The sequence below is a fragment of the Notolepis coatsorum genome (genome assembly GCF_963971535.1).
Source record: "Notolepis coatsorum genome assembly, chromosome: 3".
In the NCBI taxonomy this organism is placed as follows: Eukaryota; Metazoa; Chordata; class Actinopteri; order Aulopiformes; family Paralepididae; genus Notolepis; species Notolepis coatsorum.
In genome coordinates this window covers 32,091,022-32,114,555 of record NC_140167.1, presented here as the reverse complement: position 1 = coordinate 32,114,555, position 23,534 = coordinate 32,091,022, and the positions used below count along the sequence as shown (strand labels likewise).

The following is a 23,534-nucleotide window of genomic DNA, read 5'->3' as shown; positions in this document are numbered from 1 at the left end:
ATGCACGCACAAGCACACACATGCACTTTGATTAAACATTTACATTGCATGGGTCAAAAACAAAGTCAAAGACAAAATCCTATGATTCAAGAGACAAAAACTATTACATTTCATTTTCAACCTTTGTGAATGTATGCCTTTCTGGCATAAATGACAAATCAAACAATCAAATCAAAGATTCCTTTCAATTTAAAACGTTCAATTTAAAATCAGAACGCAATTACCGCTGCGCTGCACCTTATCTCTCGCTAAACAAAACACGTTCATTCAGAGAGGCATTGTGTGCCATGTCACTCTCGATAAAAGGCAACTCTGGATATCCATGATTAGGCTGGCGGCAGAAACGCTCTTGTTGTATGAAAACAACCTCCCGACACTTTCAGAATAATCGCCCAGGGCTGGGCGATTAATTGAGTTTCAATTTCTATTACGATTTTGGCATTCCACGATCATGAAAACGATCATAATCCAGATAAAACTATTATTGCCACATTGCTCTCATTTTGTCTTGTAAATGCAGCGCACCCTTCCTTCACAGCGGTGTGCTCCCTTCAATACAAATTCAGTCGTCGTCATGATTTCAATAACAAATCAAACTAACTTTTTTGGCATAATCGAGCAGCCCCATCATCGCCATTGAACCTTTAGTGTGTCTGGAGTAGTTTTGTGTGATTTCTCATGGTAGAACTAGCCTTACCCCCATCAGCATGGCTACAGTCATGGGTCCCACCCCACCGGGCACAGGGGTGATGAAGCCAGCCTGCTGCACGGCTGAAGCGTAGTGCACGTCCCCCACCACACGCTTCCCGCTGGCCCTGGTCTCGTCTGACAGGGACGATGCAGAAAAGCAAATGCAAGATTGTCAGAAGCTTTAAAACTGGAAGGATAGAGGAGGAGTTGGAGGCAGCTTCCTACTTGTTTTTAAACCTAGGGCTGGGCAATATGGGAAAAGACATTTTTATTTTAACATTTTGAGAGAAATCTGACTTAATATTAACTTTTTCTTGTTAATTGTATATCACGATTGACAATAAGAAAAATTGTCGTTGGGCGGCTAGGTGGTGTAGTGGGCAAGGCACTCGCCACCAGTGTGGAGACGCTAGGATTCGCGTGTTCGAATCCAGCTCTCCACATTGTTTTCAGTTTAGCTGGTCGTCCGCAGTAATACACATTGGCCGTATTACGGGGAGGGAAAACTGAAGGGTGGGGATCGAACGTTGTGAACAAGCGACTCCTACAAGTCGGTTGGTGCGCCTGCGCAGTAGAATCAGGAAGTGTCGGGGGCAGTGTGAGCCTCCCACGCGTTACTCCTCGACACTGAGAGATCGAGCTGCGCAGGTGAAAAGATGCGACTGCTGTTACCTCAAGTACCGGAGGGGACTTGTGCTATGTATGACTTAGTCCACATTGCAGCCGGCTTGTGGGAGGCAAGAAACAGCGTTCGTGACAGGGGAGGGTTGAATTGGATGATACGAAATTGGGATGGGAGAAAAAAATATAGAAAAATGGGAGAAAAAGTGGATAAAAAAAAACAAAACAAAATTGTCGTTTAAATAAAAATAATACGACACTGATAAAACAGTAAAATGTTAAATATCCGTGTATTGCCCAGCCCCATTTAACCCAGGTTAACCGTCTGTAGTGGTAGTGAAGGGTTAACCTTCTGTAGTGTGGTAGTGAAAGGGGTGACCCTTTGTCGTGTGGCAGTGAAAGGGTTAACCTGCTGTAATGTCGCAGTGAAAGGGTTAACTCATTCAGTGCCAGCTATTAGACAGGGCCCGTCGTAGCAATGCCACGCTTTAAAAGATAGGAGTGCGTCACCTTGTTTGTAGAGCTATAACTGTATTCTATATTATAGCTATGGATACAATACTATGGCCCATTTGACATCAACCATCTATCGTTCAGTATGTGAAAAAGAATAAATGTTTTCATCCATACGTTCCCGTGTTATACCGTGGTGAATATAAGTATGTTTTAGAGCGGTCTGGGGTAATTCCCGAAAGGCTGTGTTATAGCCTCATACGTGAATCCTACTATAAGCGTTGCCGTTTCTTGGCAACACGCTACTATTCCCAAATCAAATCTATATAATAGGTATTATGTTCCATCATGAATGCATGAAAGGGGGGGGGGTCGTTTCTGATTATTTGATTGAACACTAAGAATGCTTATCAGCCCGATCGGTATAAAAGCATTGCACGAGTATTCCAAAAATTATATTCCAATTGTTTGATCGCCATCTGGTACATCCGATGTCCATTTGGTCCACGGCATAACCCACCACAACATATGAATCGGGGATATTTGACGCGCTTCAATGGAACCGGGAGAACCGCTCGACTGGCCCGACCCAGAAAACTGCACCCGGTGACATTTGACTGTTGCACAGACCAAGATATAAGGTTACAAAGGGTGCTCGATACCGCCGTCTAGCTGGATGCGGCCGGTATTGCACTTTGGCGATCTCAGACTCATTCCCTATGGTAACACCAAGGTCCCTGGATGAATAATGAATAAAAACATCGAATAAACAACCAAAACCCAAGATATCTCGGGTCTGGCAGCCAACGCATGTCAAGTTAACCCGACTTATCTCGGGTTTGGCAATTAAAGAGTTAAGAAGGGGCACCAAAAACAATGTTGATTTATTTTGCTCACACATATCCAAACATAACAGTTTTTGCACACAGTAATTTAGTTGATAGTTATTGAGAGTAATTGAGTTTGAATAAGGCCACCAGTGATGTCATCAGGGACACTGAATGCTTATGTTGTGTTAATTACAGCTCCATGAAATGATCTAGATGGAAAAATAGCAATACCTCGTCTTATAGGAACTGCTACCTCATCATTTCACTGAGCTGTAATTAAGACAACACCAGGGCCCTATTCCCCGTACCTGGTTCAACTAAGTCGATCAAAAGTCCCATTAGCCAGATTCAATTAACCCGATGTTTGAATCCAGGCTTTCTCTGTTCCTCAAAGGCGGATTCACTCTTGTTCATTCGAACCAGACTTGATACTCAGGATAATTGCGCGCGGCCGCCTCACCTGAAAAGACAGCATGTGTCGATCTCAGAAATCCTGATTTTCTAACGGCATTGATTGATTGAAAACTTTATAACAGATTGCAGAATGGGTACAATACAGTACGGCTCAATAGCCTCACAGACTAGTTAAATGCATAGGCTAATTTTAAGTCCCTCATTACACCAATCAATCAGATTATATTTCTTTCAATGTGCCTGCTGGCAGTAGGCTTAATGGAATGAATAATCAAATGAGATCTTGCTAGCGAAAATAATTAGTTCAACTCTTTCAGAATAAGTAGATAAAAACAAGCCCAAAGAGTATCTAATTGATACGAATTAAGATACTTATGAGGATATCTGTACTGTATGAGCTTAGGTATCATGTAATATATAAATACATGGTTCCCAAAGTTTTCAAGGTGCGACCCCCAAAATAACATGTCAGAGAGGCTTGGAGGCTATACAGTTTCACTATTAATCAGGTTTTAATCAGTTTCGGACATCATCCATACATGCACTGAATTAATTAACTTTTGGTTTATATCAGTGACACCAGTCATGTTCATCACCCTCTTTTCATTATCAGATAACAGTGCTTGAACAGATAAATGCATTTTCTCAAATTCATTCATCAAAACGTCAAAGGCTTGCTCATTCAACTTTTCTCAAGTCACGTCCACGTCATCAAATCCGTCAAACAGCGCATCTCCTCAGACATTTTAATCCCAGTTACAATATCACAATAACGTGTGAGTGACAGTGATACAATTCAACAATCCACAGATTCAGATTCTCGTAATTCACATCCAAATTCCATGCATAAAGATGCTTCAATTTAAGCTTGAATGAAACATAATCCGGACGCTCCGCTAAGCAAATACATCCACAGCGGAGAATATGAAACGAATCAGAGCCAAATGCCCGATATAGGTTTCATTCATTAAAAATATCCCCGCGGGATTCACATTTGCAATGCTCCGTTATTAAAATAACCACATAGTGTGTGTCGCGACTCGCGAGCACCGTATATGACGTGCATTAATTAGGACAAAGTAAATCCATAGGCTGAATATGATTTATTATCAGCATTTTAGGTCTATTATTTTACATTTCAAAAGCCCCCTCAAAAAAAAAGCACAAAAACATAATTCGGAATGGTATAATGGGATCTGTGAGGAGAGCTGGCATTTTTTTTGGAGGGCGTAGCCAGTTTACCCAGCTAACTGAACTAAACTCTGCGCTGGAGCAAGTTCAAACTTTCTGATCTGTTGCCATAGTGATTTAGACAATCGCGCTTTGGGGAACCGAAAGGTCTGGCTTATGTCAAGTTATCCTGAAAATTATCCGGCTAACTCAGTTAGCCAGGTACGAGGAACAGGGCCCTGGATTCAATGTCCCCGATGACATCACTGGTGGCCATACACAAACTTATTTACTCTCGATAACTATCAAGCTAAACGAATGTGTGTAAAACCATTAGATTATGTGCAAAATAAATCAGCATTGTTGTTTTTTGGTGAAGTGCTCCCTGAATGGACCCGCTCTGCAGCGCTACGTTCTAGACAGAATGAGGAGACCAACCAGGGATGTAGTTGATGCCACAGTCGATGACGACCGCTCCCTTCTTGATCCACTCCCCCTTCACCATCTCCGCCTTTCCAATGCCAACCACCAGGATGTCGGCTCTGCCCACCTGCACAGATAGATGTTAATGACTAGTCAACGTGTTGGAGGCTGACTAGACGTTTCTTCAAAGATTGATGTAGACGTATCGGCTTACAAAACACACTATACGTTATATTTCGATGACTGCCTTATCTGTCGATGCAGAGAACCCTTCGACACATTTCAACATCTCTTAACGGAGACACTGCTGGTCAAATCGATACACAAATAGGCCTTCTGCCAAGTGACCAAACAACACATGACAGAAAATCAAAAATGTGTCAATATGTGTGAATATCAGTGAATGAGTATGACTGAAAGAATATGAGCAGGGAGGGCGGCTAGGTGGTGTAGTGGGCAAGGCACTCGCCACCAGTGTGGAGACGCTAGGATTCGCATGTTCGAATCCAGCTCTCCACATTGTTTTTCAGTTTAGCTGGTCGTCCGCAGTAATACACATTGGCCGTATTACGGGGAGGGAAAACTGAAGGGTGGGGATCGAACGTTGTGAACAAGCGACTCCTACAAGTCGGTTGGTGCGCCTGCGCAGTAAAATCAGGAAGTGTCGGGGGCAGCGTGAGCCTCCCACGCGTTACTCCTCGACACTGAGAGATCGAGCTGCGCAGGTGAAAAGATGCGACTGCTGTTACCTCAAGTACCGGAGGGGACTTGTGCTATGTATGACTTAGTCCACATTGCAGCCGGCTTGTGGGAGGCAAGAAACAGCGTTCGTGACAGGGGAGGGTTGAATTGGATGATACGAAATTGGGATGGGAGAAAATATGGAAAAATGGGAGAAAAAGTGGATCAAAAAAAGAATATGAGCAGGGCTGGGCATCAGTGGCATTCAAAATATTGTCTGAATCACATTGATTCTACCTGGTATTTAAACATTTTGAGAAAATGTTTTTTTTGCAGCCAAAAAAATTCATGATTTAATTGACAAACTCGACACAAAGCTCTTTATAATTTTACTAGGGCTGTCAAAGTTAATGCTTTGGAGATTTATTTAAATTATTTAAAGCGTTAAAAAAAGATTAATCTATGGAGTGAAACATTTTCTTTTTTTGCATTGACTCATGCACCTTTTTGAAAATCATCTGACATGAAGATGGAACACATTTGTGTTGTTAATATGATTTATATTACTGGTAGTTCATACAAGACATTATCGTCCTCTAAACCAATCTTTACTTTAACATAGGCCTGGGTTGTTTTTATTTCTGTTAGCGCCGTGGATATAAGAAAGAGGTCTAGCTGAGTCAATGTGAATGAATGAATGAATGAAAACTTTATTTAACAGATTGCAGAATGGGTACAATACAGTACGGCTCAATACATACAATTGTTAAGGGGATGCAGACCTGAGAAAGACGTTTGTCTTGTTTCCATCAGGGTCCCCCATTTTCAATTCATATAGACATATATGACATACATGACATACAGATAGTCAGTACTGCTACATCTATACATTTATGACATACCAGATTTGCAAATACAGTACTGTTTGTGATACAGAAGGAGTCAAGAAAAGGGAGTATATACATTTGACGTAGAAAACTGTACATTGGAGGAGGTTGGGTGGGGGGGGTTGGGTACATTGGGATATTGACAACCATACTGGGTAATTTACATTGGAGGTGGTTGGGGGGGGGGGGGCCGGGGGGCACACTGTATCAACAAGTAACACTGTACATTGAGGGGGGGGGGGGTTGGGTTAGGATATTTACAGGGGCCAGTGTTGAATTGCAGTCTCCCGTAGGTGTCTCTTGAGAGAGGTTTTGAAAGTGGGTAGTGATCCACATTCCTTTACAGCTTTGGGTAGGGCGTTCCACATTGATGTGGCATAATTGCGAAACGTGTTTAGTCCCTTATTTGAGCCGAATCTGGGTTTAACATGATTTGTGGAGCTCCCTCTGGTGTTGTGATCGTGGTATTCACTGACCTTTGGGAAGTATTTTGCCATGTACATGGGTACCTTGGTCGTGTAGTGTATCTTGTAGACCAGGCCCATTGCAAGTTGCTGTACTCTGTCATCTACTCTAAGCCATCCTAGGTTGTCAAAGTGGGCAGGGGTGAGGTGGGTTCTAGGAGTAAGGTCAAGCAGTAGTCTGACCAGTTTGTTTTGAGATGTTTGTAATTTTGTTTTTAGCGCCTTTGAGGTGCTTTGGTACCATGAGGTGCAAGCATAGTCGTAGTACCCCTGAATGAGTGCTCCTGCCAGAGTCTTCAGGGTATTCTTGTTTACCAGAGAGGAGATCCGGTACAAGAATCGAGTTCGTTGGTTGACTTTTTTTATTACATTGGATGCCATTTTGTCACAGGAGAGATTAGCCTCTAGGATGGAACCCAGGTAGGTAATTTCATCTTTCCTTGTGACAATATTGTCACCCACTGTAACTGAGAAGCCGTCGGTCTTGCTGAGTTTGTTATTTGAACCGAAGAGAATGGACTCTGTTTTGCCCATGTGTAATGATAGTTTGTTATCAGCGAGCCATATGCAGATTCTGCCTAGTTCCGAGCTGAGGGTTTTTTCAACCTGTAACTTGTTCTTGTCAGAGACCAGCAGGGCTGAGTCGTCCGCAAACAGGAACAAGTTGCAGTCACAAGCTGACGACATGTCATTTGCATAAATTAGGAACAGTAGCGGTCCTAGTATGCTTCCTTGTGGAACACCACAGCTCACTGTGAGAGGGGGGGATAGGGTACCGTTTACCTCCACCATCTGTTCCCTCCCCTCAAGGTAGGATTGCATCCAGCTCACTGATAGACTATCAAAACCAATTGCTTTTAGCTTGTCAATCAGAATGGAGTGATTGACCGTGTCAAAGGCCTTTTGTAGGTCCAGCATGACCATGCCGCAGTATTTGCCTGCGTCCACCTCTTGTTTGATGTGGTCATTCAAATAGAGAAGGCATGTGTCAGTGGAGTGGGATGTTCTGAAGCCAGATTGGAATTCGTAGATTAGATTTTTTTCCGCTAGGTACTTTTCGACCTGTTCGTAGACTATTTTTTCCATGACTTTCGAGATGGAGGTGAGAATAGAAACAGGGCGGTAGTTGCCTGGGTCTAATTTGCTGCCCTTTTTGTGCAGAGGGGTCACCCTAGCAATTTTGAAGTCCTTGGGGACGTGTCCCTGTTTTATGGAGAGGTTTATTATGTGTGTGATGATTGGGGTGATGGCGGCTGCTGAGTCTCTGAGGAATTTGGAGGGGATGTTGTCATGGCCAGTGGCCTTGTTAGGTTGGAGGGCGCTCAGTTTATTGAGTACCTCATCTGTTGTTACCATTTCCAGCTTGAAGTCGTCCTTGCGGACCCCTAGGTTTTTGTAGTAAGCTACTATGTGTTCTACCCCATAAAGCCCTGAGTGGGAGGGTAGTTTGTTTACCAGTGTTGTGGCTATGTTTGTGAAGAAAATGTTTAAGTAATTGGCTACATCCAGCTTGTCTGTGATGAGCGTGTTGTCCGTTTTTATGTTTATGTTTGAGAATCTGGTTTTAAGTTTTTTACTGCATCCTAGTTGATTATTGAGTAATTTCCAAAGTTCACGTGGTTTGTTTTTGTTTTCCTCAGTTTTGTCATTGATGAAATTCTTTTTTGCAGTTTTGATCATGGAGTTTACGTCGTTTCTTAGTCTGTTAGTTGATGGTTTTGTTGAACATTTGTATTTCACAGGAGAGAAACTGTATTCAAAGAAAGCTATTAAAATAGTCTTTGAATCTAAATATACTTTCTTTGTGTTGATTTTACATTAATTCCATGATTTTACTCAAGTAAATATCTGTTACAAGCTTCGGTCTTAAGTAGAAAAATGCGATTTTTAATCTAGATTAATTACAGAAAATTGTGAGATTAATTAGTTCATTTTTTTTTATCTATTGACAGCACACCATTTTACATAATAGTAAAATATAGAGCTGTATATCTTTATATAAAAAGCCTAAAAACAAACGGGTCATAAGGTTTGGGTCCTATATGTACAATCTGTATGTCCAATCTGGTGGTGAGGTTGCCATGCCCCAGTATTACCTCTTCAGCGAGGTCGACCGTCTTTGAGTGACAGGTGGTGACAGTGGCGTGGTTCCACAGCAGCAGGTCATGCATGGGCGCCCCCACGATCTTACTGCGACCAATCACCACAGCTTTCTTCCCGGCCACAGACACACCTGTCAATCAATTACAGCAGAGTCAATCACTCGTCATTCAATTCCTCTCCTATTAGGGCTGTTGCCGTCTCTCCCCTCTGTGTCAGTACTACAGATTGGAGATGATCAAATAAACCTGTGTCAGTAGTACTACAGATTGGAGATGATAAAATAAACCTGTGTCAGTCGTACTACAGATTGGAGATGATAAAATAAACCTGTGTCAGTCGTACTACAGATTGGAGATGATAAAATAAACCTGTGTCAGTAGTACTAAAGATTGGAGATAGTAAAATAAACCTGTGTGTCAGTACTACAGATTGGAGATAGTAAAATAAACCTGTGTGCGTCAGTACTACAGATTGGAGATGATAAAATAAACCTGTGTCAGTAGTACTACAGATTGGAGATAGTAAAATAAACCTGTGTGCGTCAGTACTACAGATTGGAGATGATAAAATAAACCTGAGCATCAGTACTACAGATTGGAGATGATAAAATAAACCTGTGTGTCAGTACTACAGATTGGAGATAGTAAAATAAACCTGTGTGTCAGTACTACAGATTGGAGATGATAAAATAAACCTGTGTCAGTACTAGATTGGAGATGATAAAATAAACCCGTGTGTGTCAGTACTACAGATTGGAGATGATAAAATAAACATGTGTGTGTCAGTACTACAGATTGGAGATAGTAAAGCTACACAGATATTTACAGTTTCAGACGTCTGCATTCAGGATTCACTACGTCAAAATGACATAATCAATTAGTGGTCAAGGTTTTCCAATGGCCGATGCCAATACAGAATACAGATATTTAGAGAGCAGGGTGGCCGATGGCGGCAGGCCGATATAATAACACTTAAAAATCAACAAATGGGACATAACATAATGTATCTTATTTAATTTAGTACATCTGCACTCGGCTTATCATTTAAAAATCAACAAATGTATCAAACAAAATAAATAGATTTTTTTGTTGCAATTGACAGTTGTAAGACTGACACAAAAGGGAGCGCGAACCTTTTTGTTAATCGGCCGCGTAGCCGCGTTTATCAGGCGATTATGTCAAAATGACACATATCGACCGGACCAATTCAAATCGGTCCATCACTAATATCAGTCCTAAAAACTCTCCATTGGCTCCCAGACGCCCCATTTCGATATGGTTCTCGTATATATTTGACAGACGACTCGCGCTGATCAGCGAGAGATGTTATTGTATTAACTATTAAAAAGCATTTACCAGCCTGTCTGATGAGCTCCATGCAGCCGTTGGGAGTGCAGGGGATGAAGCAGTCGCCCAGGTCTCCGCGGGACAGTTTCCCTGCGTTTATACAGGTCAGACTACAGACAGACGGGGCATAGACACACACACAGACACGCGGTCAAACAATCTGAACACACTGAACGTCTGGCCTCAATTAATAAAACCAAAGCCTTATATCCCTTCACCTCCTCACCGAGCTGTCGATCGTTTGAAGCGTATCAAACAAAATAATCACTCTTTTGAGCAGATGACGGAAATCAATGTGCTCATCATCATTAGCATCCGTTTATCAATCAGGCCCCTCAGAGCAGCAGCCGAGAGACGGGAGACTTGTTTATTTTTTTATTATTTTTAAAAGCTTTCAGTGGAGGCCAGAGAACACGCCGAATCAATACAGTCATTTAGTGGAGTGAGGGAAGAAATGAGCTTCTCGGAGGCAGCGGCCGAGAGACAAAAGACCCGCTCTCCTCCGATACAGAACAGTCACAGATTAGCTCCGAGTCGATCGCATTGCGCCACATACAAAAGAGAGCTGAGCTATTTAACTTTCACAAATCCTACACACACATGCGATTATGAGCAGATGATTGTTCCACATAGCTTCACACAAAAGGGGAAGAAATGCCTTTCAGCGAACTTTCAACATCAATTCTCATTTACCCAGAGAAAAGGTGCACAGAAGCACATCTAAACAGATAAATACTAGATGCTGGACAGAGGAAATACTTGGAAGAAATTAAAGATGGTGTCCGTACACTATGGACTATGCTCCAACATTTATTGGCAGATAAACGGCACATACATTTATTGGCAGAACATCTATTGGCAGATAAATGCTAACGTCAGATTGTCATTTGCCACCACATGTGTTACGGTCTGAACCCACGTATGGAGCAGGGACGGGTCGGTCTGAACCCACGTATGGAGCAGGGACGGGTCAGTCTGAACCCGCGTATGGAGCAGGGACGGGTCAGTCTGAACCCACGTATGGAGCAGGGACGGGTCGGTCTGAACCCACATATGGAGCAGGGACGGGTCAGTCTGAACCCGCGTATGGAGCAGGGACGGGTCAATCTGAACCTGCGTATGGAGCAGGGACGGGTCAGTCTGAACCCGCGTATGGAGCAGGGACGGGTCGGTCTGAACTAGGGCTGCACGATTAATCGATTTAAATCGAAATCGCGATTTGTAATGATGCAATTATCAAATAATTTTTTTTTTAAAAAGAACGCAAATCTTTTTTTGCAAGTTTAATCGCAATCGCAATATGTCAGAAAAATCGCAATTAGATTATTTCCCAAAATCGTGCAGCCCTAGTCTGAACCCACGTATGGAGCAGGGACGGGTCAGTCTGAACCCACGTATGGCGCAGGGACGGGTCAGTCTGAACCCACGTATGGAGTAGGGACGGGTCAGTCTGAACCCACGTATGGCGCAGGGACGGGTCAGTCTGAACCCACGTATGGAGTAGGGACGGGTCAGTCTGAACCCACGTATGGAGTAGGGACGGGTCAGTCCTTCACTACATTTGCTAAACTCACCCTGGTCCAGATGACTGTCCTGCCGCTATTTGACTTTAGCAATGTAATCTACCGCTTGGCCCGTAAAGTTGATCTAGAACACTTAGATATCCTATATCACTCCGCCATTCGCTTCACTACCAATGCGCCCTACAGGACCCACCACTGCGAGCTATACTCCCTAGTAAACTGGCCCTCCCTGGAAATTAGACGCAACATCCACTGGCTGGCCTTTGTATATAAAACACTTCTAGGCCGTACTCCCCCATACCTTACTCGCCTAGTCCAGGGGTTCCCAAACTTTTCAGGCCAGGACCCAGAAAATAAGGCGTCAGACTCAGAGAGCCGCGGCCCAATGCACATCGTCAGGCTTTTTTTTTTTTGCCATGCGACCGATTTTTTATGCCAAATATCACTTCAATCCTATTAAGTTAGTTCAAGTTAGTTATTCATTTATATGTGCTATTTATGAGAGGGCTAACTTGTTGCAAAATAATAATGATAATAATAATAGCCTCATTAAAATACTATTGTTGCTTCGGTTGTTTTCAGCGTTTTATGTGCATAATCTGTTATTTAGTTTGAAATGTTCGTTGAAATAAGTAGATTTTTCGTTTTTGTTTATTTATTAAGTTAATATAAAACCATATAGTCACATTTTAGAATACAATAGAATAGAATTTTAGAATACAACTAGAAACACTGTCCTGGCCTGCTTCTAAGTTCAGTGGCCTGACAAAATTAAAAAATTAAAATTAAAAAATTAAAAATTAAAACTAATTTTTTATTTTTATTTTTTTAATCATCTCGTGGCCCACCCGTGGCTGCTCGCGGCCCACCTTTGGCTCGCGACCCCGACTTTGGGAACCACTGGCCTAGTCCACCCTCGTCCACTCCCGAATTACCACACCCGGTCAGCCACATATATCCTGGTAAACACCCCCCCATGCCAACTCCTCACAAGGCCGTTCCTCCTTTCAGTACGCGGCAGCTGGTAATATATAGTCCTTACCTTGGCTCTGATGTACTGCAAAAAGAATAATCCAATTATCTGATCGCCATTCCAAATATTCCTCGCAATCGTTTGTCCGAAGGTTTCCAGCATTGCACGCCGCAGCTTGGCCGAGAAAACAAACCACATCGTTTAAAATAGAGTGAAATAGCGGCTGCAAGGCGGCGGTATCGCACCGCTGCGGTCTCAGACAGAGTGTCACCCAGTCCTACAGCACAGCAGGATGAATTATGAATGGAAATAGCGAATAAAAGAAAAACTGATCCAATAACGAGTTTACTCGTTGTTTGGCGTCCAACGATTGGTGGGCTATAACGAGTTAATTTGTTTTTGGCGCAGAAAAAGTTAAGGAAACCTTAACAAACTCCCTAGAGCACTCATTTAGCTGCTTCTCCGTGAACTAACACCATGCTGCCACTATTGTTCTGTTGTCTGTCAGTTGTTGTTGTTCAGTTCAGTTGTTGCTCTGTATGCATGTCCTGCCTTTTTAACACATTGGTTGCCAACAACGAGAGATCTCGTTATTGGCCGCCATGCGTTGGTTGCCAATAACGAGATTTCTCGTTATTTAATCGTTATTTCTTTTATTAGCTATATCCATTCATTTTTCATCCGTCCAGCCTGACATTATCATTGGGAATGGCTCTGAGCTTGAAAAAGGCAAATACCGCCGCCTATCGTCTCCCGGATGGTAATGCACATCATTGGATTGGATTGAGTGAAAAAGTGCATCAGAGAAAAACTCCGGTCCAGGGTTTTCCTATCTCTGGCAAGCAGTGTCATGTTACCAGATTCACTGGCGAGGCTGGAAGCAGCTTGGATTATGCGTTTCGGACTATAACGTTGGATCAATAAACGCGATCAATATTTGGAATGGCGATCAGGAATTGGATTCATCTTTTTGCAGAACATCTGATCTGAGGTAAGGAATCTATGTTACCAGTTTTGGGTTAATCATAGTTGTTTTTCACAGATTTCACAACGTGTGTGTGTGTGTGTGTTTGTGTGTGTGGCATTAGGCGCTGAGCGTGGCACGAATAAATGATTTTTCAGCCCGCTTTTGTATCGTGCATAAGAACACATACTCTCGATAATCTAGCATTTATTTGAAAACGATTCATAAATCAGCCGGAAAATGACAACGTGTTTTGTGTATTCCAGTAAATGGCTATTTTCGCAGAATTTCTCTGAAATTACTAGAACTCTCCGAAACTATACTCGTATTCAAAACGGTATAAAACGGAAATCTACTGATGAAAAAACAATCCGTTTCGTACATGTTGACTGCAAGCAAGTAATTGATAAGCGACGGGTGTATTAGACACATAATTTAAAGGATAACTCCACTATTTTGGGAAATTAGCTTATTTAACATCTTCCCTGGAGTTAGACAAGAAGATGCATACCTTTTTTGTCTCTGTGCGTGCATTTTAGCTTTGGGAATAGATGCTCCGTTAGCATAGCTTAGCTTCATCACTGGAAGTGGGGGAGGACAGTAGCCTTACAGTGCCTTACAGTGTATTGCAAGGTCTGACATTGACCAAACTTGATATGCATGACCTTGGTGGGCTCTAGGTCAACTCCTGAAAAGGGGGTCAATGTCAGACTTTGCAATCAAAAGTTAGGGGGCTAATAACCCTTGCCATAATTTCAGTGCGCCCCTAACTTTTGATTGCAAGGTCTGACATTGACCCCCTTTTCAGGAGTTGACCTAGAGCCCACCAAGGTCATGCATATCAAGTTTGGTCAATGTCAGACCTTGCAATACACTGTAAGGCACTGTAAGGCTACTGTCCTCCCCCACTTCCAGTGATGAAGCTAAGCTATGCTAACGGAGCATCTATTCCCAAAGCTAAAATGCACGCACAGAGACAAAAAAGGTATGCATCTTCTTGTCTAACTCCAGGGAAGATGTTAAATAAGCTAATTTCCCAAAATAGTGGAGTTATCCTTTAAGATATAGTTTATGCGTTCGCAAATGTGCTCGTCCTCCCATTGATTAACGTGGTGGCATCCAAGCGATAAATCGTGATATCCGGCTGGCAACCAATGTGTTAATCATGTTCCTTTGTGTTTTATTTTTATTTATTTAATTGTATCCCCCATCCCCTAGGGGGCTTTTTACCCCCAAATAGGCCATTATTGAAAATAAGAACTGCCTATACAAATAAAGGTTTGATGATGAGTCTGAACCCCGCGTATGGAGTAGGGACGGGTCAGTCTGAACCCCGCGTATGGAGTAGGGACGGGTCAGTCTGTCTGAACCCCACGTATGGAGTAGGGACGGGTCAGTCTGAACCCCACGTATGGAGTAGGGACGAGTCAGTCTGAACCCTGCGTATGGAGTAGGGACGGGTCAAAGTTCACTTTTCTAATGTGGTTTTTGACCGGACCCAGACCCCAATATGAGCCAATGACGGTTACTGAGCAACTCCCCAGTGTGGAAACGCACATGCATAAGTCCCACACTGGCTTAACTAGGCTAGTCTTGCCTAGTCTTGCTTTTATACACAGGTTATATACGTCGTTAGTGGAACTGTGTCGCATCATTAAACACTGGCCTCTGACCTGCATGCACTGTTGATTCATTCTTTCTCAGCTCAGTAGCTGGCTTGCAGTAGCCCTGCAGCAAACTTCAAGAGGATTTAATGACAGCCTAGTGTGGGATATGTGGACCAGAGTTGTCCTGCCATGGCACCATGTCCACAAGGCTGAAGAAAGCATCCGTTTATGCAACAAGTGAGGATGCTGGATCTAGCTAGTCAAAATAGCCTAGCAAGATGAGAGCAAATTCAGTGGAAGAGCTCCAGATGCCACCGTGGGAATTATTTTCCATTTAACCATCAACTATCCGAGCCTTTGTGAACGTGGGAACACACCCAATATTTGGATATTTGTTCAGACCACCAACTAACAAACCATGGAAAGGTGAACTTGTAGGGTGGCTGGGTAGCGCAGCGGACATTGCGCTCGTCACCAACGCATGAGACACCGGTATCGAATCCGGCTGTTGCCGTTGCCTCCGGCTTGGGCCGGCCGTAGGGGTGGAACGGTACGCATTCGAACCATGTACCAAACAATACACACATGCCCCGAACGCATTCGGGGCATGTGTGTATTGTTCAGTTATATAATGTTACATTAGCTACGAGCTAACTAACTTTAGCCGCGAGCTAACTAATGTTAGCCGCAAGCTAACAGTGGAAACGCTCACAGAGAAGTGACTCCACGACACGTTCGATTAGTGGGGAAGGGGGGTATATTGACGAGTTAATACTTTGACAAATGTTGCCTATATTTTTCAGTCAGTTCGGTCTTTGTGTGCCAAACATTAAAGGTAAACCTTTTTTTTTACCAAATAAATGAGAAGCATGTTTAAATCAGCAATGCCTCCACTCTTGCTGTACCAAAATCTCTCTTTGCTCTAACCGTCACTGTCAAAATAATGTGCCTGATGTCAAATGGCCTCATTCTTTCAGTTTTTGCATGACTACGTCCTTGAGAATAACTGAAAAGTTGGATAATTTTTTGGCTATATATCTTATGTTGATATATGGTATTTTTGGAGGGTTAAATTTTTTTTTTATAAAAAACAACGTATACCGAACCGAAAACCGTAAACCTAAAACCGTGATACGAACCGAACCGTGTATTTTGTGAACCGTTCCACCCCTAGCCGGCCGTCATACTAACTCAATTGGCAGAGTTAGCGGGTGGGAAGTCGATGGTTGGTAATCTGGACGTTGTAAACAGCGACTCCTACAGGTCGGTTGTGGCGCCTGCACAGCAGAGACAGGAAAATGGCGGGGGCAGTGTGAGCCTCCTACACGTTACTCCTCGCCAAATGAGAGTCCGCGCTGGCAGGTGAAAAGATGCGACTGGCTGCCTACACATGTATCAGAGGGGACATGCGATGGGTTTCTATCCTCCCTACAACCGGCCAGTGGGGGGCACATGCGAGCAACGTTCAAAACCCCTAGACCCCCTGGACCTGCCCCCTCTGAAAACTCTTTTAAAAAAACAACTAAAAAACACATTTGTTCAGACAGGCCTTTGGTCATACATAGGCACTTTTTCTTGTCCTCACTGTTCCTATAGTTTTGTTTTTTAATTAGTGACTCATGATTTTATCCAAATTCTTTTATTGTACTTTTTTATCTGGTTTCACTGTTTTTTAACTGCTGTCTGTTGTTGTTGTTGTTGTCATTTATATATATTATTTTTTATATAAGCTGTAGTGTAAAGCACCCTGTGCATTCGTGCTGTGAAGGGTGCTATATAAATAAAAGTCATTCATTCATTCATTCAAGACAGGGGAGGGGATAATTGGTACGGCTAAATTGGGATGAGAGAAAAATAGAAAAAGGAGAAAAAGTGGATAAAAAAAATAAGGAAAAGTGAACTTGTACACATCCATAGTCTGAAGAAGAACATCAGCGGAATGTGCAGACTATCTTTCATTACCTCCACCAAGACAAAGCCTGGCCCCCATTTAGTGTGTGTGTGTGTGTGTGTATATACTATATATATATAAATGGTAAATGGCTGCATTTATATAGCGCTTTTATCCAAAGTGCTTTACAATAACCACTCTGCCCCTTGTGGCAACTCAAATGCATGACACTTTGTTGCACCCGTCCATGCAACAAAATGCTTCGCATCTATGACACTCTACGACGTCCTCGTTGCATTAAACCAGAGAACCACTCACATCTTTAGCTTATATGTCGGTGCTTACCCATCTACATCCTTCTCTGGGGCCACGGCGTTGGTGACTTTCTCTGTGTTGATCTTGTGGATGGAGTCCAGAGGCAGCTGGACAATTAAGCCGTGGACAGAGGAGTCCTCGTTCACCTCTTTGATGCTGTGAAGAACCTACAGAGAGACAAGACTGTGTCAAGAGACTCTCTCAAAATACAGTTTGTGTCTCCGTTTGTGTGTCCTTGTGTTCCAAACAGTAATTATTTTTGTCGTTGTGGGGACATTGGCCGGACCCCACAAGGTAATTAACCCTTTAATAGCCAAGGACGACTTAACACGTCATTCTCCGCCATGCGTAATCTGCCAATGACGTCTTACAGCGTCTTTGAGATCAATATTTCAGAAATCTGTCATGGCAATCATATTTCACCCACGGAGACTTGAGACTTGCTGTTGATCTCCTCTCAACTCTCCAACGGTTCAAGACCGCCATCTGGTGGCCGATCGGCGAATCGCCAAAACCGGAAGTGACGCGCCGGAAGTGGTGCTCACCCATATTTCGTCCGGCCACTCGCTATCGCTAGCGGGACTCCAGCTCGACACACTGGATAGCGATCCATTGCCAATAACTCGATAAACAACATGATTTGGACGTATATAGCATTATACAACCTGGAAATGGATCGCATATAACAACATCCCATAATAGCGATATTTCTGCTCCACGCTGATCACCCAACGGTCAGAGGAAGCTGCGGTGAGTTTCAGCGTGTTTGATTATTATTAAACATACACACTGCTCCGATCAACATATCACCCATACTAAATAAATGATTTAACGTCGGCCACGGACTTATAAACCCCCCCCCCCCTCCGGTCACCAGCAGATGATGAGGCATGACGTGTAGGACTTTGTACAATTGAAATTTTGTATCTGACGTCAATCGGTATCAAACTACATTTGATGATCTAATATATGTATTTAGGGCTATAACTCACGTTCTGCAGAATGCTGCAGAAAACGATAAAAACATATTTATACTTTAAACCGTATTTTAGTATGAATATGTGAATGAAAAAGTAGAACGTTGCTACATCCTAAACGATAGATACTTGACGTTGAATGGGCCATAGTAATGTCAATTTAGCAATACAATTTAAAAAGTTATAGCCCTGCAAAGAAGGGGAACATCTCCATAGACAAATAGAGCTGGCAGAGGACGGTATAAGGATGGATATAAGCGTGGCAGAGAAAGGGTTAAGCTCTTTTAGGGTTAGGAGTCATGTTTAGGGTTAGAGGTTAAGGTTTAGGTTAGGGTTAGGCATGTACGGGTAAGGAGTTAGGGAGCTTCCCCACAATACTAAAAAAGCTGGCTGTGTGTGTGTAGACAATTGACAGAAGTTTGTCCGAGGGAAGAAACTGTTGTGATTGGATGATCAAAAAAGGCAGGGTTTGATAGGTCAGTGTAACTGAAGGCCGTGGACCACATGATACACCTCACGTCTTCCTCACCTCGTCCTCTGTTGCCGTCTTGGGAAGTCTCTTGTGTGTGGCATTTATTCCAATCTATGCAGAAAGAGGAAGAGTGTTCAAATGTATATATATATAGGTATACTATATTCATTTGAAATTCACAACGCTACAACCCTTCTTTACCTCAGCTGCTGCTTTCAGCTTCATGCTGATGTAGAGGTTTGAGTCGTCTCGGTCTCCCACCTGTGAATACAAACACCAAGTTCAGTTCCCAAGCATTACCGTGTAAACAAGACGAAAGTCTTTCTCTGGTCTGCATCCCCTTAACAATTGTGTGTATTGAGCTGTACTGTACCCATTCTGCAATCTGTTAATAAAATGTTCAATCAATCAATCAAAACCGGTCTGTAGTAGCCAGCTTCCTCTTTTTTGCCGTTGTATGCTGGGGGGGTAACATTAACTCAAGGGACACCAACAAACTGAACAAGCTGGTGAGGAAGGGTAGCTCTGTGGTGGGAGTCGAGCTGGCCAAACTAAAGGGGGTGGCAGAGAGGAGGATGAGAAGGAAGCTGGTTGTTATCCTGGAGAACCCCTCCCAGTGGCTCCTCCCACCCCCTCTATGAGGAGCACGTTCAGCCACAGACTCATACCCCCCCTCCCCCCATGGGCATGGACTAACTGGAGAACTATTAGGAATGACTGACTAAGTGTGTCTGACTCTTAACCACCAAAACCTGCACAGATTATAACATATGACAAGACATATAGCATGCCAGTTAGGGTACAGACCCTCACCTGTACCTCCCATCCCCCCCATGGTGCTATGACGCCGAAATTTCCACTAGGGGATCAATAAAGGAATATCTTATATTATTATTCCATGCTAGCTAAATGTGAATAAACCACCTGCCCTTTGGCCTACGTTTAGCATCAAATTGTACTGAAATAAGATCATGAGACCATCATCATGAGGGGGTGACTGGGTAGTGTAGAGGTCTAAGCACTCGCCTATGACTGCAGAGACCAGGGTTCACTTCCCGGGCAGCGGCACCTCCGGCTTGGTCAGTCATCCCTATGAACACAACTGGTAGTGTTCACGGGTGGGAAGCCGGTGGGGTACGAGTCCTGGTTGTTGCAATAGCGACTCCTACTGGTCGGTCGGAGCACTTGATTGATTGATTGATTGATTGAAAACTTTATTAACAGATTGCAGAATGGGTACAATACAGTAGGGCTCAATACACACAATTGTTAAGGGGATGCAGACCAGAGAAAGACTTATCTTGTTTACATCAGGGTCCCCCATTTTCAATTCATAATGACATTTATGACATACACAACATGATATACAGATATTAGGGATGCTCGATATTGGCTTTTTTACCGATACGATATACCGATATTGTCCAACTCTTAATTTCCGATACCGATACCGATATATGCAGGGTTTCCCCCCCCAAAAATGGAATAATTTCAGGTAATTAACATTACATATCTCTTGTTGTGGAATTAACACAACATTATGCATACTTTTGACAATAAATAAAATCTGAATTTGTTCTTACTTGCTTGCCTGGGTAAATAAAGGTTATAGAAATGTAAAAAAATAAAAAAATAAAATCGTGGACTTCACTGACCTTTGGGAAGTATTTGGACATGTACATGGGTATCTTAGTGGTGTAGTGTATCTTCTAGACCAGGCCCATTGCAAGTTGCTGTACTCTGTTGTCTACTCTAAGCCACCCTGAGTTGTAAAAATGGGCAGGGGTCAGGGGTGAGGTGGGTTTTAAGAGTAAGGTCAAGCAATAGTCTGACCAGTTTGTTTTGTGATGTTTGTATTGTAATCTTGTTTTTAGTGCCTTTGAGGTGCTTTGGTACCATGAGGTGCAAGCATAGTCGTAGTACCCTTGAATGAGTGCTCCTGTTAGAGTCTTCAGGGTATTCTTGTTTACCAGAGAGGAGATCCGGTACAGGAATCTAGTTCGTTGGTTGACTTTTTTTATTACATTGGATGCCATTTTGTCACTTGATCAGCAGATCAGGATCTGGAGGAGATAGCATGAAGTTCACCTCTACGCATGTTACGGTCTCCCAGTGAAACTCCTTGCCGTCGGGTGAAAAGAAGTGGCTGGTGACTACAGAAGTGGCTGGTGACTCCACATGTATCAGAGGAGGCATGTGGTAGTCTACACCCTCCCCAAACCGACAATAGGGCAGCGCAACGATCAAGAAGGGAATTGGCATAATGACTCAATTGGAGGATGGGAGCATATATCCATACAGCAAACTGCAAGACCGGGTCATAGGCACGCAGACGACACAAACTCTTTCCATCTGATCGTCTGAAGAGCCATGGGACAACACACGGCTGTATTAAAACAGCAATCATGGTTATTTCAAATAGACCCATAATCAAGTCAAGTCAAGAGTTTTATTTGTCACAGCATACAAGCATACAGTGAAATGCGGGAGGCCATGCCCGCAGCGATTGTGCAATAATACAAGTAATAAGAGTAAGACATTTGTGCAATAATACAAGTAATATGAATAAGACATAACGGGTATAATGTACATAAAGTTTACAAAAAGCATGGTAAAAGACATGCTAAGGTCCTGCGATAGTGCAATACAATGTTAGCTACGGATGAGGCACTGGGTCTTATGTACACTATACTATACAATATACAGTTATACTATATATCCTTATGCTATCTTGCTATATCCATCTATTTACTATACAAGAACCACTCCCGTTCCTTTTTCTTCTTTTTTTAAAGTGATCTTTTCATTGTGTAAAGTGACCGTTGAGTGTGAGTGTGTGCAGCATGTGTGTGTGTGTGTTCATGCTAAAGTGACTGTTAGTGTGAGCGTATACAGTATATGTGTTGTGTGTGTGCTCATTTGTGCTTGTGTGTGGAGAGTTCAGTTCAGGGATAATAATAATAATAATAATAATTCTGACCTGTAAGACCACCAGACCGGGTCGGAAGTTGGGGTCCTGGGCCTTCATCTGCTCCACCTCCTTCTTCAGCCTCTGCCTCACCTGCCTGAGGACACAAGAGGATGGAACGGGATCCGTTTGGGTTTTAAGTCTCCGTTCAGTGACAGGTGCATGCAGACAAAATCACAGGAGCACTACACTTGAAATTCTTGGATTTCATTCAAGGTTTCGAACAGGTCGCGAGTTCTCTTGCAGTGGATGGGGTTGCTTGGTTGGGGTGGGGGGTGCACTGACACTACAGGTATGAGTCAGCCTCAGAGGGCAAGGTGCAGTAGTGGGACTGCCATCCATAAATCCATTTATTTAGATCCAACAGTCTGAATGTATCTTGCGATTATTATACATTTCTCTCGAGTCGCTGCGTGCGTCCTGCCATTATTGCTCGCCATGACTCTGCTTGGCGCAGCCGCGGTAGGAAAAAAATTCCCTTTTTCATGATATTTGACGCCTCCGATTGGCTCAATTTAGTTTCAATCTGTATGCATCTACAAATCATATTATACCAGGTAGCCAATTGACGGGAAATCCGTCAGACTCCGAATCAAATTGACGGAACTCCGAATCAAATTGACGGAATTCCGTCTCAAGAGGGAACGCTTTAATGCCTCGGATGCGTCGCCCAAGTAAATCAATTATGTGTGTGCGTTGTAATCTCTTTAAGTGAGCCAACTATCTGACCACCCTGTTCTTAGAAACCTGGCTGCTCTTACAGGGATGTAGTGCTTCCTGAGATCAGTGAAACTACAGACCTCCATTCTCCACAGAGTCCATAGAGCCCATTAGTCAGAGAGGTGAGAGTTCAAGTTGTTTTATTTGTCACATATAAGGTACATGTACATTACAGTGAAATGCTTGGTTCTGTATGAGCCCCCTGAGATTGTACTTCATACAGTAAAAAAAGTAAAAAGAATAAAGATCTAACATTATTAGGTGTGTAACGGTCGGTACACAAAAACCACGGTTCGGTACGTACCTCGGTTTTGAAGTCACGGTTCGGTACGGGTTTTCGGTACAGTGGGCCAAAGTTTGGCTTTCCATGTTCCACTCAGGGGTGATGTAGTGTGCAGTAACTAATTGTACTTGTAGGGCTGTCAACGAATATTCTATATTGAAATTAATAATAGACTTGAAAAGAAAAAATTATAATTATTATATTAGATTGTGAAAAAAACTGCCCCCGGTGGGCGGTTAACATACGTTGTATTCGTTCGGTACACACTACAGCCGTTCGGTATGGTACGGTACACACTGAAGCGGTTCGGTACGGATATGTGTACCTTTACACCCCTAAACATTATACAAAATATACAATATACAAACTAAAACAAAATGAAGTACAAAATGCAAAAATGCAAAGATGAGGTAGGGATGTAAGTTCAAATATTTTAGTAATAAATAGATAAAATATGGTGTGGTGTTAAAACTTAAAAGCCTAAAAGGTGAGTGTTTAAAGTGGGTGTGTGCATGTGGATGTGTGTAGATGGATGGGTTAGTGTTGCATAGAGTCATTGAGCATCCTGATGGCCTGGGGATGGAAGCTCCTTCTGAGTCTCTCTGTGCTGGCCATGAGACTCCGGTAGCGCTTGCCTGACTGCAGCAGTGCAAAGAGGCAGTTGTTTGGGTGGCTAGTCTTTGACTATTCTCTTAGCCTTGGCCCTGCAACGCCTGGTGTAAATGTCCTGGAGAGTGGGAAGCCCACCTCCAATTGTGC

General features: G+C 43.0%; 1 protein-coding gene across 3 annotated transcripts in view; it reads right to left on the bottom strand.

Annotated features, from left to right (window-relative positions):
• The window catches only part of mthfd1b (methylenetetrahydrofolate dehydrogenase (NADP+ dependent) 1b), a 60,749-nt gene that overhangs the window by 33,146 nt on the left and 4,069 nt on the right, over window positions 1-23,534 (bottom strand). For 2 of the 3 annotated variants that reach the window (XR_014619483.1, XM_084310117.1), the window contains exons 2-9: window positions 21,785-21,869; window positions 19,006-19,065; window positions 18,862-18,915; window positions 17,386-17,522; window positions 10,092-10,192; window positions 8,730-8,866; window positions 4,617-4,728; window positions 698-825 (exon numbers count right to left, since the gene is read on the bottom strand). Coding sequence is in view for 1 of the 3 variants with exons in the window: in XM_084310117.1 (XP_084166243.1) it covers window positions 698-825; window positions 4,617-4,728; window positions 8,730-8,866; window positions 10,092-10,192; window positions 17,386-17,522; window positions 18,862-18,915; window positions 19,006-19,065; window positions 21,785-21,869 (814 nt within the window). In the remaining 2 variants the exon portion in view is untranslated. The remainder of the gene's footprint in view (window positions 1-697; window positions 826-4,616; window positions 4,729-8,729; window positions 8,867-10,091; window positions 10,193-17,385; window positions 17,523-18,861; window positions 18,916-19,005; window positions 19,066-21,784; window positions 21,870-23,534) is intronic. The other variant, XR_014619484.1, reaches the window with a different exon arrangement.